General features: G+C 36.3%; 1 protein-coding gene and 1 long non-coding RNA gene across 2 annotated transcripts; one reads left to right on the forward strand and one right to left on the reverse strand.

The window, feature by feature from the left end:
• The first annotated feature begins 5,294 nt into the window (after nt 1–5,294).
• LOC110875030 lies at nt 5,295–7,124 on the forward strand. Its single transcript, XR_002556452.2, has 4 exons — nt 5,295–5,460; nt 5,557–5,970; nt 6,065–6,107; nt 6,816–7,124. It is a non-coding gene; the product is annotated as an uncharacterized LOC110875030 (long non-coding RNA).
• A 2,879-nt stretch (nt 7,125–10,003) lies between these two features.
• LOC110876842 lies at nt 10,004–11,869 on the reverse strand. The gene is made up of 4 exons (XM_022125002.2): nt 11,789–11,869; nt 11,486–11,707; nt 10,913–11,224; nt 10,004–10,303 (listed from the first exon to the last, which is right to left on the reverse strand). The coding sequence occupies exons 1-4, from the start codon at nt 11,852–11,854 to the stop codon at nt 10,004–10,006; spliced, it is 900 nt and encodes a 299-aa protein (XP_021980694.1). The 5' UTR covers nt 11,855–11,869.
• Nucleotides 11,870–16,304: the final 4,435 nt, after the last annotated feature.

Raw genomic sequence — 16,304 nt, forward strand, 5'->3', positions numbered from 1 at the left:
AACTTGAGTTTTACAAGGTCTTTTGACCCGATTCCAGTTGCTACTGATTTTAAATAATAAATAAAGTATTTTAGACTTTACAAACTGATCGGGAAACTCAGATTTCCTGTAGAACTCGAAAAGCTCTTTAAAAGTCTTTAAAATGACCGAAAAGCCCCTACGGGGCGTAATACTAACTTAAACTCGTTACGGGCATCACGGAAGGTATCCTACTGATACCACAACCTCTTTAAGGCATATTGACTTAGGAAATAAGCGTAAGACTCTCATGGTTAACCGTTTCGCCTATTGCGCACACGGTTCGGTTTATGAAACTAGTTTTCATAAATTAGCCGATACGGGTCAAATTATATTATTTGGACCCCAAAATCCAGAGTGTGAACCTTGAACCCATATAAAACAAGTCTCTGAACTTGTTTGGGGCATAATCACATTCCATTCTCGGTTTTCGCCTTTTTCGCGCGATTAAACCATATTTATATTCCGGAACCAACCGGTCTAGGCTACGGCCAATATAAACACCCGTTAGGATTCTAAGAGGTTAATTAAAACCTTCGTTCCAGATTAGGAGCCCAGTAAAAGCTATCGGTGATTTAATCAAATTAAGGAATAATACTTGCAAAGGTAAATACTTTTAACTTATTTCCCCTATACGGGCTTGGGATACGGTATAATAATACCGCTTGATTGAGCATCATATATTCCATCGCTGAGGTGGTTAATTGAATAATGTGATTGGCTCATTTAAACAGTTTTGTTTCTTAAAAGCCTTTGGGGGGTTAATGACCGTTGTCCCGGATATCCTTGGCATCATTTTACGAAATGGCCAGGACCATCGACATCCCGGTGTAGGCGTACACCCGGTATATATTGTCGACAATTAAATTAAAAGACGTAGCCGTTGGTTTCTATACTACGGGTTTTACGCAATGTGGTGCGTCTGTTAATCTTTAACCCGGCACGACCCGGACTACTGAACGCATAAAAGAACATGTAATACGTTCACAAGATTTTAATAATTTTCCCAAGTTATAAAAGAGTTTGTGCCTTGTGCATTCAAATCAATTTTAATAAACATTTTCAAATGTGTCAGTTGAATGTATTTACCAGTGTAAACTGACGTATTTTCCCCCAAAAGATTAAGTGCAGGTACTATACGAAATGGGCTGGTAATAGCTTCCTAGGCATCACGAATAGTCTCGCAAACTCGATGCCGTATCTGAATGAACAATATTTTATTATTATTTTGATCCGCTGTGGATACATTTGACTTCTGTAATACATTTGATATTACCACCAGAGGTTGAAGTATATATTTATCTTTAAAGCTTCCGCTGTGCATTTATATAATTGTGTGGTTTGACTATATTGTTGCCAACTACGTCACGGTAATCCCCCACCGGGCCCACCGGTGATACACGTGGAAATCGGGGTGTGACAGAAGTGGACACGGGAGATTCGGCCCATGAAGGAGATAAACTGGTATTCCTGTACTTTTCCTCATCCGGAGACGGAGTTCCCCACCAACTTGGATTCATGTTTGACATGAAAAACGAATACCTGAAAATCACACTCAAATCAAACAGTTAAATCCCAAGTGTAAACCTTCTGTTTAAAAAATTCCAAGTGTTTCGACGAAACCAAAATTCCACGAAACAGACTTAGACGTTGTTATTTTTACGAAACAGATTTTGAGTTTTAAACTTTACGAAACAGGTTGTGTGATGATTGGATGACGAAACACAAGCCCAACCCATATCCAAATATGGCGAAACAAAATGTGTAAAAATGGGCTTTATAGTTGACGAAACAAAGTTTTAAAAATTTTGGCTCTAATGGTCGACGAAATAGGCCCAATGATATACTTAAAAGGTTATGGCGAAACAGAAGCTTTGTTTGGGCTTCCTACTCGATGAAATAGAATATTTCTTTCTTTGGGCTTTTACTTTGGCGAAACACAGGCCCAATACTTGATAATCAACGAAACAGATTTGAGAAGATGGGCTTTGACCTGTTGACGAAACACAAATCTTGTTTCGTTGAATATGCTGATGACGAAATGAATTTCTATTTCGTCGACGTGTGTTTCGTCAAAAAGCAAGTCAGTGAGTTGGTGAAAAGTTGGTGAATGCTTTTTGGTTCAGTCTTATCTACTGACACACAGACAACCTCTTTCGGCTCAAAGTATGTTTCTTTCACCAAACAGGTAAGCCAAACAATATTTTAATCTTGTAACACTTCTCAATGCACAAACAACTTTCCAAACAATTTCTCAAAGATCAAAAAGTGTAACTTTTGAAGAACACTATGAATATGGCAAGAACACAGTAGTTTAACCGGTGAAACTATGAGTTTTCCGGTGACCCGAAACTTTCCGAAACACACGATTTTGCTAAAGTGTTTAATAAAAACCCATAACTAGCATGTGAACCTGAGAAATAACAAGGTTTTTAACAAAACACAATGCAAAACACAAAGATTTAAACCGGATAAACAATGTTTTTCAGAAAACATAAACTTTAAAACCCGAAAAACAACCAAGAACCCTCGGTTTTAACAAGGAGAAGAGTCAAGGCTCTGATACCACTTGTAGGTCCGGCTAGGAGGATCTAGTCGCCTAATCCTTGTGTACAAACCAACCCGGTTGTGCGGAATCCAACCGGAAAGGCAAACCGAGATAGAACACGCAAATACACGACACACAATATTCACCGATTAACACCTCTGTATTAATACGTATGAAAGGTTCAGTTACAAAGCAATGTTTACAAATATATTTTGCAAACTCTCTCAAACTCTCGTGTGTGTGTGTTTTTGCTCTCTGTGTGCTCTCTTCAGAGTCTTGTCTGATATCAGGCTATTTATAGCAACATACACCACGAAACGTAACTAACTTGGCGAATCAGAACCTTGCTTGACGAAACAGAGAAACATGCGACGAAACAGGGAACAGGTCGACGAAATTCGTCGACATTCTATGTGTTTCGCCAATTATGGGCTTGGGCCCAATAGTGTTTCGTTGACTTTGAATTCAGCCCAAGTGTTTAGTTTCTTCAATCCTTGTTTGAGCCCAAGGACTAATTCACAGTCCTTTAAGTCTTCAGGCCCGCTTGAGATCTTCTTATACACGAAGGAGGAATGTCGTGTTATTATCCGAATCACGTCGCGTCGAGTCACGTCCACAAACATGTATCAACAAAAAGTGGTCTCTATTAGTTTGGACTTTAAACACATAAACTGAGTAATACACGTTTGACCTTAGTTCTAACATTTTAGTCCAATTTTAGAATATATTACGGAAGTAATGGTTACACAATTTGAATCATAAACTATTATTATTATTATTATTATTATTATTATTATTATTATTATTATTATTATTATTATTATTATTATTTTTATTATTATTATTATTATTATTAGGTTAGAACCCCGTGTACTACATGGGTTGAATAAATGTAATTTTATATAATAAAAAATTAAAAACATATATTTAAAAAAAAAAACTCGTATATTGCATGTCTGGGAAATTGACTGGTAATAATCTCACCTAGATTTTATTAGCCATTAATAATTTCACCTCAGAAGATTCCCCCCACCAGTCCCACCTTTCACCTATTTTTACTACAATAGTCCTCCGTTAAAAAAACTTAACAGAGTTAAGTTTTTTTCCAAATTACAAACAGATTTTTTAGGGCTTTTGATTAGAACAACGATACGAGTCCGTTGATGTAAAACTTGCCTCGAAATGGTGCTCCAAACGATGAAAACGACGCTTCAATTCGGCTGTTTAAATTTCCAATTAACCAAAATCAAGTCACTTGATGTAGTGAATCTAATTTCTCTGACAAATCTTCACTGTCATCAGCCTCTTCTACTTTAACCTTTTTCGCGTTTTGAACCTGTTTTGAATACCTTATGTAGATCCTTATTTTCCTACATAACGCCCGTCTTCATTAAGGGGTAAAAGTCTTTTTTTCTTCGTTTTTAATGAAAACTAGGATTAAGACCCGCCGCAATGCGGCGGGGATTCTTTAGTTATAACTAAGTCGATCTAGGACCCACACGTTATGTTAAATCTGTCAAACGGGGAAAAAATAGACGATGTAAAAACGTTCACCCATACACGCACGTTGCGTCGTATTAATTCGCAAAATTTATAACGAAACGTAAAAACGTTAAACCAAAGACGCACGTTGCAATGTGTTAAGTCACAAAATTTTGTACCAAGCATAAAGCGAAAAATTTGCGGAAAATAAAAAGTATAAAGGACCAAAGTTGAAAGTAAAAAAGGTTATGAGGATATATTGTAAAAGATAAAAAGTTTTGGGTTAAAAGTAAAAAAAAACAAATAGTTTTGGGTTAAAAGTAATTTATGAAATACTTTTGGGTGAAAAGTAAAAAAAATCAATTTTTTTTTTTGAAAACCCTCAAAGCCAACGTTACGACAACCATATGCATAACCATTTTTTCTTTGAAAAACACCCAAAGCACACTCCGCGTTGCGGCGGGACGTAAAATGGTGTCAAATAGTACTAATGTCAAACAACCGTCATCGACCACCAACACTAACTCGACCTAGGATATGCGTATTGCGAGGAACCTATCTAACATGGAAGAATAGAGGTAAAAACGTTAAACAACCATATGCATAACCATTTTTTCTTTGAAAAACACCCAAAGCACATCTCGCGTTGCGGCGATGCGTAAAACGGTGTCCAATACTACTAATATCACACAACCGTCATCGACCACCAGCACTAACTCGACCTAGGATATGCGTGTTGCGACGAACCTGTCAAACATGGGAAAATATAGGTAAAAACGTTGAACTATACATGCACGTTGCGTCGTATTAACTCGAAAAATTTAGAACTATACGTAAAATGAAAATTTGAGAAAGATAAAAAGTATAAGTGACAAAAGTTGTCAAGTTAAATTGCAAATAATGAAAAGTTTTGGGTTAAAGTTAAAAAAAGAAATTATGAGTTTTGAGTTAAAGTTAAAAAAAAAAAAGAAATTATGTATGGTTAAAATTGCAAAAGATAAAAACATTTGGGTTAAAAGTAAAAAAATAATTATTTTTTAATAATTCGGCGTTATTTTAATTTTGGTGAGATGGATGTTTTGTTTTTTTATGCTTCCATGTTTTCTGTCTCCTTGTCGGATCATGGGTACATACACTAAAAGCATCATAAATCAATAAAAGACATAGAATCAACAACATACATACTTTGACTACCTTGACTTCATGTTTTTTTTTTGAAACACTCCCAAGACACATGGTACAACTCATGATGCACAAAAAGTTTGGTTATTTATAAGGTAATAATTTGTCCATCTCAGGCCCTAAAGATTGCACTCAAGGCCCAACAGCTTTATCGCTTTATCCTGAACTAGAAAACATTTCTCAGTTAACTTCGGTATGTTAAGGACCCTGTTCCGCTGACATAAGGACTGGTATGGAATTCTCAAAGTTGAGGCTTCTGCTGATGATATAAAAATTGAAAAAATAGTACACAATATTAGCTCTTACACTGCATCCTGATAAAACAGGTTTTCTGGATCTACTGATGTTTTCAAGTTATTTGGTGAAGCACAACGGATGCTTTTGGACCGTGAAAAAAGAATGGTTCATGATAGTAAGCCTAGAGCTTATGGAAACATTTCAACCCCTAGTTGGAACCCTAAACAACCGAATACACTATCAAATGTCCAATATCAACATCCTCAGAATCAAGGTCATTCTGTTAATTTTATTGCAGCGCATCCTTGTAATTTTCATTTTAATCCACAGCAATTCTCAACTACTGGTGGACATCAGTCAACTTTCTAGACTATTATCCTTTCTATTCAGTTAGGTGCCAGTTTTTTAAAGATGTCAAAGCTATTCTAGGGTTGGGTCAAAACGTCTATTTATAGTATGGGTCCAAACGGGCTAGTCAACAGTTTTTTGCAAGTAATATGAAGGTAACAATCTAACATCCTGGTTGACTTTTGACTTGTTTGACCCTGGTTTCCTATTTATCTAAGATTTTATAAACATGGTCTCGTATGATTGCAGGGCGTGCCAGGTTACTTTGGTTGCTGCTGTTTGAAATTTCAAGGTTTGTGATGTGACTAAGTGATGCAGATATGATTTGCTTTGTCTTGAGGGTTCGAACCCGACCCAATTACCTGAGACCACATAACCATTTACCCGAATCATATATCCGAAATTATGTGAAAATACCAAAACTACTATAATTAATATCTATTATTTTGTTCAGCAGAGGTTTTTTTTTTCATAAAAATAGTGAAACTTTTGTATTAGATAATCTATATATGTAACAGATTATGATATGATAAACATAGTTGATTTTATCAGTTACAAACATAAGAGTTACATTAAATTAGTTAATATAAATTTTTATTTGTGTTTAAAAAATGTGTAGCTAAGGCTTTCAACTTTGAATTCTTTATAGTAACATAATCAGTGTGTGTGGTGTATATAAGATTTATTCATAATTTTTTTATGATTTGGGTAGACGGGTATACCCGTTATCCACGGTTACGTTCGATACCCGACGGGTAATTACGCGATATATACCTGTGGGGTATCGGGCCGGGTATGGGACTGGGATTAGCAATACCCGACCCGAACCCAGCCCATTGCCATTCCAATATATTTGATAGAGCTAGTTTTCAATCTGATACGGGGACCGATAGGATTATTGGTATGAAGCTGCTGGTTAGTATGAATCTGTTTAGCATGGGTTTTTTGCAAAAGTAGTATGAGTCATGATGCTGATGTGGTTACTGCTGCTCCTACGCAGATTGGTATGGGTTTGATGTTTGTGGCTGAGTTTGCCTTTTGACTATCGTGGATTGGTGGGTAACTGGGTATGGTTAGTGGTAATCTGTTGCAGGTTGGATGTGCTAAAAGGTTGTTGATTGGGGCTGCTATGGGGAGAATAGAGGTCAAGACTACTAGGAAGCTGAAGAGAAGATTATTCTCTTGTTTTTATGAGTTGGGTTTATTTTTTGATTTTCTTTCTTTGTTTGGTTGCTTTTAAGAGGTTATGATTGTATAGCGTTTTTTTTTTTTCTGGTTTGACTTGCCAACAGATAACCACAATAGCTAATTGTCGATTTACTGATTAGATTTTATGTTTGTTCATGAAATAGAGGCACTGCTATACTATTATGTGAATTAAATATAAATAAGGTAAACTGAAACATGCAGGAAAGAGTCTTTATTTTCTTTATTTTTTTAATTAATTTAAGCATGCAATCATGTATGAAGTTTAGAGAACCAATAAGTTTTTCAAGCATTTGATTTTATTATGGTCTTTCATGACTTAAAAGTTTTATGCATTTATTTGATTTTATTAGGCTTTAAACCAAGTTACACTTCTAGTTTTTGGATGAAGCTAGTTTTTAGATGGAGCTTGGGGCGCGTGTTGTCACACTGTTTTTTCACATATATTTTTTGCAATTTTCATCATCGATTTAGTTCATTACATTATTAATACGTTATATCCAAACTTTATGAAAGTTGGTAAAATGTAAAAAACAAGATAAAGGGAAAAAAACACTTTAATACACTTTGAGGACTATAAAGTAAATATTAAAGTTTAAGGGTACACTCACATAACCACTTTCTTTATTCATGTTGTTTTTAGTAGCCATAGTGGGAAGGTCCGTGTATTGCAGCGGGTACGTCTCTTTTGGCGCCTTGTAGTTGTTGTTGGGGTTTCAGTATTTTTTATATACTTACATTTTTGCCATCTAAACACATGTTTGATATGATAAAGATAGATTTATTATTTAGTGGTGCTTAATGATGCCAAATATAGATAAATACTTTAAATAAATTGATATTGATAATGGTATCATTCCATGGAATCTTTTTTTATTAGATTGTGTATACCAAGTTCACTTAATACATGTCGAAGATTTATTAATACATATCTTGGTTGAATTGGTTGTTTTTTATTTAACTAGTGGGATTCCCTCGTCCTTTGCGGCGAGGTTTCGGTCGGTATTGATTCGGTTCATTACAACACTAACATGATACTGACATTCGGCATAACAATTGACACATGTTTTACATCTACTGAATACAACTTCGCGTGTTCAACGAATTTTATACTGACACCTTGAGAAAAAAAACATAAAAACAAACACAGTACATGTACCAATGTTGAACCGATAGGTTATTGGGCCTTGATAGATTATAACGGTCAATAGTAGGTAATATATGTCTTAATGGAACATAGTTGGCCTTAATGGATCACAATGAACAATAACATAATTATACATGTCTTATTGGGTCTTAATGGATCACAATAGACTATATTACATCATACATGTCTTAATGGACCGTATTGGGCCTTAATGAATCACAACAGATGATATTAGATCATACCTGTCTTAATGGACCGTATCGGACCTTATTGGATCACAATGGGCAATATAGGATCATAGATGTCTTAAAGGGCCATATTGGGCCTTAATGGGTCACAATTAACATTAGTATATCATACATGCTTTAATGGACCATATCTTAATGGGTGTGACACCAACCATGTTGCGCCACATCACCAATATCTTTGCAGGCACTAACAGTCCTGCCAGAAGGGAGCGCATGGATATTCTTTGACAATAATAGTTGTACCAAGGTCCATCAACCCACAATTCTCCTTCTCTACGCTCTTCGACTATAAATACAAGACTTCTTTCAAAGGTTGAGGTATCAATTCTCTCACTCTCTCACTCTTAACACACACTCGTTTGTTGTTCTTAAACGATACTTATTCTCACGCATCTCCTCCTTGTAACGAGTGAACTCTGGGCTTCTTGGTGGGATATAGGGGGAGCCATAGTGTGTACTCCCTTGCCAAAGCGAACCATCTGGCATAAGGTAAGGAATGAGATTTGGGCTTGTTGTGTTACGGCTAACACTCGGGGAAATGGTTCCACACAAAGGTGGAGGCATAGGTGAGAGTGTGGCATCTGGTTTATTATAAGATAAGCGAACTCTTACCTCTTTATTTCGTTCTTCTCCCAGACATACCCATTCAAAAGCTCCCTTAGTCGTATGAAATTGTTTCTTACTCCTTCTAGAAGAGTAATTCACTATGTGGGAGAGGCCTTGGTTTTAAAAAAACGCGAAGCGAACAAAATCGACGAGGCTTGAAATCGAGGCGCAAAGCGTAAAAGTTGTGAGCTTTTCGTACGCAAGACGCAAAGTGATTATATAATTTAATTTATATCTCATATAGTTTTTAGCATCCCCTAACTATAATTTAGCTTTAATTAACCTTTATATATGTTTTAACATGAAAAACACATACATGTACAACATAAAAAGTATGTTGTACAACACTCAGCTGCACAAAAACAAGCGAAGTACAAAAGGCGTGCCCCTCAACTCAATTTTTAGCCTAAAATGCACGCCTCGCCGGCGCCTTTTGTACAATGCTTGGCTTACGTCAAACAAGGCGCAACCCTTTGCGCCTTACGTCGCCTCACGCCCCAGGCATGCTTTTTAAACCAAGGGAGAGACTATGTCTTACCAACGTTACAATACAAGTAGCGGCCGTAGTTTGGCTCAAATAAACATGATAAAACATTAGTTACTTTAAATAAACGACAAAAGAAAGTGACAACCACTAAATGGAAAAATATTTCACTAGCACCTACATGACATGATGAACCCGAAACACGATCACCAACATAGACACTGTGTTCCAGAGATCTACTTAACAGGGGGAGGGGAGGGGAGGGGAGGGAAAATGGTGTTCCAGAGATCCACTTAACAGGGGGAGGGGAGGGAAAATGGGGTTTTTTTTGCCTGAAAATAGTCTTTCCAATTTGGAAAGACATGGAGGGGAGGGGAGGGGAGGGGAGGGAAGGAGAGAGATTTTTAACTCGGGAACACAGCGAGAATGTAGATGAGATAGAAATCTGAAACTGTTAAATGTCATACATTTCTAGAAAAATGAGCAAAAGAGCAAGATCAAAATTGTTTTAAAGTAAGATTTAGACGGCCTAATCTAAGCCCGGTTTCTTTGATTACCTGCGAATAACCTGGCGAATAACTTTGCGAATAAGCTAAAGGTGTCAAGATTCTCCTCACCCCGTGAAAAATACGTCTAGACTTTCCACCGAATATCAATACATCACCAGACTCCAACAAAACCTTTTCTAACTTGTTTTCATCTCTAGTATGACCATACAAGAATTCAGCAGAGTAGCCAATGGAGACGGAAACTACAGGCAATCCACTATCTAGACCACCAACATGCTCATCGCAATCCTACATTCAAATAAAAATAGACAAAAATCAACTCTATCATGGAAAATGAATTACCTACAAATGGGTCCATTAGGGTTAGGTTTTCTAGATGCGATATGTGAAATAGCTCAAGTATTATTATTGTTGTCACATAACTTTGCATTCAATAACATAACAATAGGTATATCATTTCTAGAATTAGATAGTCCATACAATCATTTTTCACATTATTTTAAAAAAAAATAATAATAATAATAATAATCATGATAATAACACTCCACGTCCCATCCCAATTTGCTACCTCCAACGTTGATCAATATGCTTTTTATAGCCTAAATGATGACATAACAGGCTATTGTAAACAAAGAATACATATCAATTTTTATCCAAAATTACACATTTAATGTGAAGTGTAAAACGTTACGTTACAACATCACAACCTTGAACATTTTAGTAAATTAACAAAGCCATGTGATGATGTAACAGAAAAGTCCAAGATAGAGTACTTATATTTAATTCATTTTACGTCAACGTGCACCTGTTTTTATAGGGTATCCGGGTAAGGTATGCAAGTAAAAAAGCTAAGAAACATTTAAAGGGGTGTGTATGTATGTCCCAATAAAAACTAACCTGGTGAAGGCCGAGTCGATCACCGTATGAATAGAAATTGGCTACACAAATATCTGGGAGCATTGAAGGAAGTAACTTCATATGGAGTTGGGCATCTTCAATTGCGTTTTCAGCTAATGAAATAAATTCATATGGAAGCGGTGGTGGTGCAGAACCATCACTTCTGTAACTTTTCTCATACTTTGTTACTGGATCCCACAGTCGACCAAAACACATCATATGCAATCGAAGTTTAGCTCCACTTCGGTTACTAGGCCGGTAAAAACCCCCCGGACCCATAGCCCACTTTTGACATATATTCACTATATCAACCTAAAAGATTAGATCCGGGTCAAAAGCACCCAACATGTAAATAAATATCTGAAAAGCATTGTCCTTGTGATGTTGCAACAAGGATTAACAAGTCTACTTTAACAGCATTGATTGTTCTTTGACAAAGCAAATTAAACAAAGATATTATGGTTGTAGTTCACATTCATTCAAAACTTATGTATGCGTTGGTGATGAATTAAACAATAATAAGAATACCTATCAATAATATTGTGATGATTATTAACGGGAAACAATAAATACCTGGCCCATGTGGGTGAGGTAATTCTTGAAGAGCACCATTCCAGGTCCAAGTTCTTTACGATCAAATATAGAATTTCTCCACCTATCAAACACTAAATTTCTTCTCACCTTGTCTGTCATGATTAAACTAAATGGTTCTGCTTCACTTTCATCCTCAATGTTGGGACAAGGAATGTTGTGATACTGCTTCAACATTCCAATTGAAGGGCCATGAAATACATTCTGCAAGTATATAAACTTGTAACAACCAACCGTACAGCATGTTTAGAATAAGAAGAATTCATGAATATACAAGATGCTCACCCCAAAAGACAGAGATGAAGATCCCACGGTTTTCAATAACCAGTAAAAGCTGCTCGAATAATTCATCGTTATGATTTGACTTTGGGGAGAACGGCAGGCAAGGGTTTTGTTTTTATAAAAAGTATAATATAATTAGGGTTTGCACCTTATATTATACTCCTATAAAACGAAATCTACCTTTAAGCCCTTACGATTATACAATTATAACCCTTTAATAATAATCTAATTAATATTAAGTGGTCCGTGTTTAAACTATTATTATTTCACAAATAATAATCCACTTATTCGTGAACATATACGATTCGTGTACCAACGTGTAACTCTTCAAATCATGCCGAGTTGGTTACGTTGACTTTAATTATGATCGGACATACACATCACATGTCGCCAACAAGGAATACGTACAGATGGTACGTAACACAAAACTACCATGAAAGCGTTCACCAAGGAATCCGTTTAAACCTCTAGAACAAAATATAGATAATTATTTAGTAATAATTATCTAGGTTTTTAATTTATATAGGGAAATTGGTCTGTAATAATCTCACCTAAACATTATTGGCCATTAATAATCCCGCCTCAGAATAATCCCCCCACTAGTCCCACCTTTCACCTATTTTTCCTACAATGGTCCCCCGTTAAAAAATTAACGGAGTTAAGCTTTTTTTTTTTTTCAAATTACAAACAGATTTTTAGGGCTTTTGATTAGAACGACGATACGAGTCCATTGTTGAGCACCATTTCGAAGTAAGTTTTACATCAATGGACTCGTATCATCGTTCTGATCAAAAGCCCTAAAAATCTGTTTGCAATTTGGAAAAAAGCTTAACTCCGTTAAGTTTTTTTAACGGGGGACCATTGTAGGAAAAATAAGTGAAAGGTGGGACTAGTGGGGAGAATATTCTGAGGTGGGATTATTAATGGCCAATAAGGTCTAGGTGGGATTATTACAGGCTAATTCCCCATTTATACAAGAACTTCTCGATGAACAATGATACATGTATCTATACTCTTGTATATGAACTTAGGAGCCCAAAGCCTAAAGTATCCTTGTGATCATTCAAGTTTGATATCTTTTCTATAAATGTATAGTATCACCTAAGAAACATGCAAATAAATGAACAAAGCCACTTTCTTAGGACTTTTAAGTTGAAAAAATCTACGAATCTGTAACGTACACCGTAACCCTAATTACACACGACTCATAAGCTTTGTGAGGTTTCATAAACCCTATATACGTAGTCTAAATCTATTCCAACACAAATAAATGAAGCATTGTATAAGTAGTCTGTTCTACGTATTTTGTAAAAACAATAATTTCACAATACAATCTTGTGACATAATTTTTTCATGCAGAATTTCACATTTTGATATACCGTTTAATAACTCTTTTTTCTATTCACGTGCCAACATTTTTATGCTAAAATGCATTTTTGTTTATGTCTATAAAACTCTTTTTCATATTTAATAAACTTCAAAGTTACATGAGATATATGGCACGTCAAGGACGTTTTTGAGATAGTTTTTTTGGTGAGAGTTTGATGATTTGAATCTTTGATGGTTCCAACTACTTATCTTTGTTGGATGTGAGTTTACATGATCAATTACTTCTTCAGTTTGTTGGCACTTAGCTCTTTCCCATGTTACATAAGGATCACATTTGAAAATATTGTATTGTGTTTCTCTCTTGCAAACCATACTAACACCCTCATCGGATATTTCAAAAGAATTGAATTTGTTCAAAAGTGTAGGTCCGGCTAGGAGGATCTAGTCGCCTAATCCTTGTGTACAAACCAACCCGGTTGTGCGGAATTCAACCGGAAAGGCAAACCGAGATAGAACACGCAAATACACGACACACAATATTCATCGATTAACACCTCTGTATTAATACGTATGAAAGGTTCAGTTACAAAGCAATGTTTACAAATATATTTTGCAAACTCTCTCAAACTCTCGTGTGTGTGTGTGTTTTTGCTCTCTGTGTGCTCTCTTCAGAGTCTTGTGTCTTGTCTGATATCAGGCTATTTATAGCAACATACACCACGAAACGTAACTAACTTGGCGAATTAGAACCTTGCTCGACGAAACAGAGAAACATGCGACGAAACAGGGAACAGGTCGACGAAACACATGTGTTTCGTCGACATTCTATGTGTTTCGCCAATTATGGGCTTGGGCCCAATAGTGTTTCGTTGAATTTGAATTCAGCCCAAGTGTTTAGTTTCTTCAATCCTTGTTTGAGCCCAAGGACTAATTCGCAGTCCTTTAAGTCTTCAGGCCCGCTTGAGATCTTCTTATACACGACGGAGGAATGTCGTGTTATTATCCGAATCACGTCGCGTCGAGTCGCGTCCACAAACATGTATCAACAAACTCCCCCTTGGACGCTACTCGCGAGATTTGCCTTTCATGTCTTCTATGTCGGAGGATCTTCAACGTCTTCACGTCTTGAAAGCAGAAAGTGTATCAACAAACTCCCCGTTTTATGTTGGAAGTGTGTTGACAAACTCCCCCTTAACATAAGCTCCCCCTTGAGTTATGCTCGTGAATGACTTGATCTTCAGCACTTGAGATCCTTGTGGTGTTGATGATGGTCAGCGGCAACTCGATCATCTTCATCATTTGAGTGCCTTCACGTCATGTCTTCATTCCGAAGCTTGTCATCGACCATGTTCTCCTTGCCTTTAGAATCTGCACATGCAAGAAATCTAAACGCGTAATGAGAACAACTGCTTGGAATATAGTTAATATAAACAAACGACACACGTATGACCATGTTTCAATCAAACACCGTCCGACAGCTTGAAAGTTTAATAAATTTGTCAATTTTAGATTCTAACTTTCAAAACTTGCAAATTTCGACCGTTTATGAAGATTTAGTCAATTCGGTTTTCGTTCAGGTTTCAGGTAACGAAGACTCGAGTTCCAACATCGTACGATCGAAAATAAAATAGAAATAAAATCTTTTTGGCTTTTATAAAGTTTATATTAAAACACACCTAAAATCTTTTTGGTATTTTTGAATATTTCGAAATGTAAAGACTGAAAGCAGTAAATAAATATTTACATACATTCTTTTTGCGAGTTTCGAGGGTAAGAGAATCATATCAGTGTACGGTCATGCCAGAGCGCTCTTGTTGTTCAGGTAGTTAACATTAAGATAAGCATCCTATAACGATTATCGGTATTGTTGTCCACATAAACTCAACTTATCAGATGTAATCATGGCGAGGGGATACGTTAAGGTATGATTTATACTTACCGACTGGTGTTCATCCACATCACGACACATTCCCGTATCAAGGTATGCACGGGGGTTCATCTTACCGGTGAGTATACCGATTATCATCTGTTTGACCGTATATGATGTGAGATTCTCACTTATTTTGATTTGAAAACAAGCCCTATGTAATAGAATCACTTATTGATGAGGAACTTGATTTTCGATGCATGAGGGCACAGGAGCAAGTCCGTGAACAGGTCAGTACTTTCGTACAGCAGAGAGATGAACCTGACTCCCGGATAAATGTGTTATTTTATCACTTATTTGTTTGGACATGTGATTGTTGATCACTTATTGAGGTCGAATGCAGTATGTACATGTATGTATAGTATCATGGAAGATCTAGACTTGCGTCCCCGTTATTTTTCGGTAAAAGATACAACCATGATACCCAGATGATAAGCAGCATAAAGACTGAATATCTCAGAACCTCGGCAATCTATCAAACGAAATTTCGGTACCAAGACCATATTCCAATGAATGGTTCCCACCTGATCATCAGTCGATTTAAGATTTGTATCACCCTGCACACTTTAAAATGATTGTGAGCCTACCGATACATCTTATATAAAGCTGCTTATCGTTTTTCATTTAAGGTTTAAAGAGGTTTGGATAGACCACTGATATACTATCATTTTCTCTTTTACTCGCCAGGAAACTCATTTTTGTTTTTCTATTGTTTTTGTGTTTTTGAAATTTTTCGATGTTTTTGGATTTTCAAATTTGGATTTACTCCCCCTAAAATCAATAAACTAAGATAAATTTAAAAGACACAAAGATATTTACAAAAATGATTTTCCGATATTGGTTTTACCCTTGCTTGACCTTAATGTCGTTTACCAATAATAAAAAGTTAAATCTTGATTTGTCAAATGCTTTGGTAAAAAGGTCGGCACGTTGGTCATCGGTGTGGACCTTAACAACATCGATTAGCCTTTTCTCAAAGCAATCACGTATGAAGTGATACTTGATTTCGATGTGTTTGGTCTTTGAGTGCTGCACAGGATTTCTAGTGATCTGTAATGTGCAGAATTATCAACGTAAATAGGAGTAGTTAGGAATTCAAAACCGTAGTCGCGCAATTGTTGTTGGATCCAAAGTACTTGGGAGCAACAACTTGAGGCAGCAATGTATTCAGCTTCGCATGTTGATGTAGCGACACAAGTCTACTTCTTGCACTGCCATGTGACTAGGCGATTTCCCAAAAACTGACATCCAGCCGTTGTGGAT

This window comes from Helianthus annuus, chromosome 9 (genome assembly GCF_002127325.2).
Source record: "Helianthus annuus cultivar XRQ/B chromosome 9, HanXRQr2.0-SUNRISE, whole genome shotgun sequence".
Classification (NCBI taxonomy): Eukaryota; Viridiplantae; Streptophyta; class Magnoliopsida; order Asterales; family Asteraceae; genus Helianthus; species Helianthus annuus.

Bases quoted from the DNA above. Each gene is read 5' to 3' on its own strand.
- LOC110876842 (XM_022125002.2), bottom strand. From the start codon at position 11,854: ATGAATTATTCGAGCAGCTTTTACTGGTTATTGAAAACCGTGGGATCT. The intron at 11,708-11,788 runs GTGAGCATCTTG...ATATACTTGCAG, and splicing joins CTTCATCTCTGTCTTTTGGG to AATGTATTTCATGGCCCTTC. The intron at 10,304-10,912 runs GTTAGTTTTTAT...ATTTGAATGTAG, and splicing joins ATCGACTCGGCCTTCACCAG to GATTGCGATGAGCATGTTGG.